Consider the following 2,917-nt stretch of genomic DNA (forward strand, 5'->3'; position numbering starts at 1 on the left):
AGCAGGGCCAGTGTGAGAGCTCCATTGGTTTCTCCTGCATGAGGAGACAGGAAGGGATAAAAGGATAGACTTTTATCAAACCTACAAGATGCTACACAGTATCTCAGTTCATGTGTGTAAAGCATTGAGAGGAATGTCTTGTTTTATAGATGATTCTAGATGAGGATAGAGTCCAGGAACGTTAACAAATAGCCTTGCCCATGGTCTCAGAGCTAATAAATGGTGGAGCCAGATGGAGGGCAGTTGTCTTGCTTCCATGTGGAATTGATAGATGTGTCACTGGAGTCTGAGGGAGGGGAAGTCTAGAACCATCTGGGGTTGTCTTTAGATCAGACACCAGGGTTAAGAGACTCTGTGTACCCTACAGCACTGCAGGTACATGCATCATGGTGTTGGCAGTGGGGAGGTACTAGAGTGGGTAAGCGATTAGTGGCCTGGAACCAGAAGATCTGAGCTTTGATAAAACTATTCCCATCACAAGATGTAGCAGAGACTCTGATGTAGATAAACTAGGCCAGGGAGCTCTGTGAGGAGCTGTTGTTAAAATGAGGGAGGGAGGAGAACCAACTAAGTGGTCACTTCCTATATGTGAAATGTAGAGGAAAACAATATTAACTAGAATCCCATCTGATTTTAGTCAGTTTTGCTTTGTAAGTAGTTAGAAGGTGGGATAATTTATTTTCAAGGTTAAGTAAACATCAGCACATCACCTTTACCTTATGAAGACTGTTGGCGAAACAAAAAATGGCACGGCCAATGGAGTCAGTTTGTTTAATAAATATCTCAGAGTTCAAAGAGAGACTTTTATGGAGCAGAAATTGGTAAATGTTCCTGCATTCTAAAAGTAGGAGGATCTTACTTTCTTTGAATAAGCAGAGAAGGAAGCACAGGCAGTGGGGAGGGTCAGTTGGGAACATGGCAGAGTGGCCGCAGGATGTCCAAGACAAAGGACATGTAATATCAAATTCTAAGCTGTGAAGCTGTGATGCTACTCTCCTTCTCCTAATGGATTTTTTAGGTCTCAGCACAGATGCACACCTGAGGGAGTAATTTCTTTGGAAATTAAGGACAAATTGCTGTGTTAGTAACAAGTTCACCTTACAAAACACACCTGGAAATGGAAATAAGATTATTTCTAAGGCCTTTTCTACTCTAAGAGTCTCTGACTTGGTGGTAAGCTGAGAGGTGAGGATAGGGGGTTGTTGATCCACATGTGATGAGTACCATGAGGTTCTACCATGAAGCATATAGTTCTGAGAGTGAATCAGAGCCCTAGGAAGAATAACGCCCTTGAGGTTGTTTTGCTCTGTGCCATCCCAAACCACCCCACCCATAATTGAGCAACCATGGAAATGAGGGTAGCCAGAAGGAATCAATTCCTGCAGCTTGGTTCAGTAGACAGAGGGACCTGGGGGAAGGGTGTTGGCTGGGTCTAGGAGAAGATGATGAGCTCAGAAAATAGACAAGGAGAACCCCCAGGGAAAACTTGTGAAACCCTGAAGGAATCACAAGATAGGTTATTAGAGCTCTTTTTTATTACTAAAATTTATTTATTACTAAATTAATGGCGGTAACCCTGCACAAAGGGATATTCCCTATGAAAGATGGCATCTCACATAAAAACAGAGCATTCTTCCTTACCTTAAAGTCGGACCTCTCTCCCCAAGTCCCTCATGCATCAGGCCACCTTTGTACCCACAGATCATGGGCAGCACTGGGTGGTCACCATCATCCACACAGAGATGGCAGTCAGCAGCGTGAGGTGGTTCTGCCTGCTATGGTCTCACCCCAGACATGGAAATGAAGGGCCCTGGGTGGAGCTGAAGGTGCTCAGCTGGGTTTCTCAGGAGTCCCATCTGTCAGTGAATTGACAAGAAACAGAGCAAAACGACTCCTCCAATGTTGATGAGCCTGCCCCTGGGATTTGGAAACTTGCTAACAGAGAAAACCAATATAGACAAAGGATTTTAAACAGGATTATGGTCAATTAAGCAAATTAGAAAAGGATACTTGAAGGAATATTTGGGACACAGGAATCAAAAACACCAGGAAGACATGAGGAGTTTCCCTAAGACTCTAGACTACAGCACTACATAGATAACTAACACCAGGCTATGTCTTATATTATTGAAGAAATAAAATTGACATTGAATTACAAACTGTCCACAAAAAGTCATGAAAATCTTGTAGACTTGATTCAATTCAGACAAATGTATCCTTCTCATTCTCAGCTGTTCACTGGTGCATTTATCTTGAATTTGACCATCTGGGGAATGGGCGTGGTCTCTCCTGACAAGAAGGCTCTGGGGCCCAGGCAGGGAGAATGACGTCTCAGAATGACTCCCTTGAGAGTCCTGTTGCCCTTTTATCAACACACAGACCCAGAAGACCCCTCCGTCCTGTAGCACCTGCCATGAGCATTGAGCTCCTGTGTTGTGCGGCCTTTTCTCTCTTGTGGACAGGTGGGTCCTGGGCAGGGACCCTTGTGTGGATTTCACGGCCCAGCCCCTTTCCATTGGGGCTGCAGCATCAGCTTTGTTCTTCTCTGCAGGTCCAGTGAATGCTGGTGTCACTCAGACACCAAAATTCCAGGTCCTGAAGACAGGACAGAGCATGATAGTGCAGTGTGCCCAGGATATGAAACATGACTACATGTTCTGGTATCGACAAGACCCAGGCATGGGGCTGAGACTGATTTATTACTCAGTTACTGCTGGTATCACTACCAAAGGAGAAGTCCCCAATGGCTACAATGTCTCCAGAATAAACACAGAGGATTTCCTGCTCAGGCTGGAGTCGGCTGCTCCCTCCCAGACATCTGTGTACTTCTGTGCCAGCAGTTACTCCACAGCGTTACAAGGCTGTCTCCTCTCCGCACATGAAAGCAGGGAGGCTCTGCCCTCCTCCCCCAGCCAAG

The 2,917-nt window shown here is 45.4% G+C and overlaps 1 gene segment (V, D, J or C); it reads left to right on the top strand.

The window, feature by feature from the left end:
- Positions 1–2,360: 2,360 nt before the first annotated feature.
- The window catches only part of LOC105546667, a 3,491-nt gene continuing 2,934 nt past the window's right edge, over positions 2,361–2,917 (top strand). Inside the window, 2 exon segments of the V gene segment in view lie at positions 2,361–2,462; positions 2,552–2,874. Of these exon segments, the coding sequence occupies positions 2,414–2,462; positions 2,552–2,874 (372 nt within the window).

Source organism: Mandrillus leucophaeus, unplaced genomic scaffold, assembly GCF_000951045.1.
Source record: "Mandrillus leucophaeus isolate KB7577 unplaced genomic scaffold, Mleu.le_1.0 Scaffold365, whole genome shotgun sequence".
NCBI lineage: Eukaryota > Metazoa > Chordata > Mammalia > Primates > Cercopithecidae > Mandrillus > Mandrillus leucophaeus.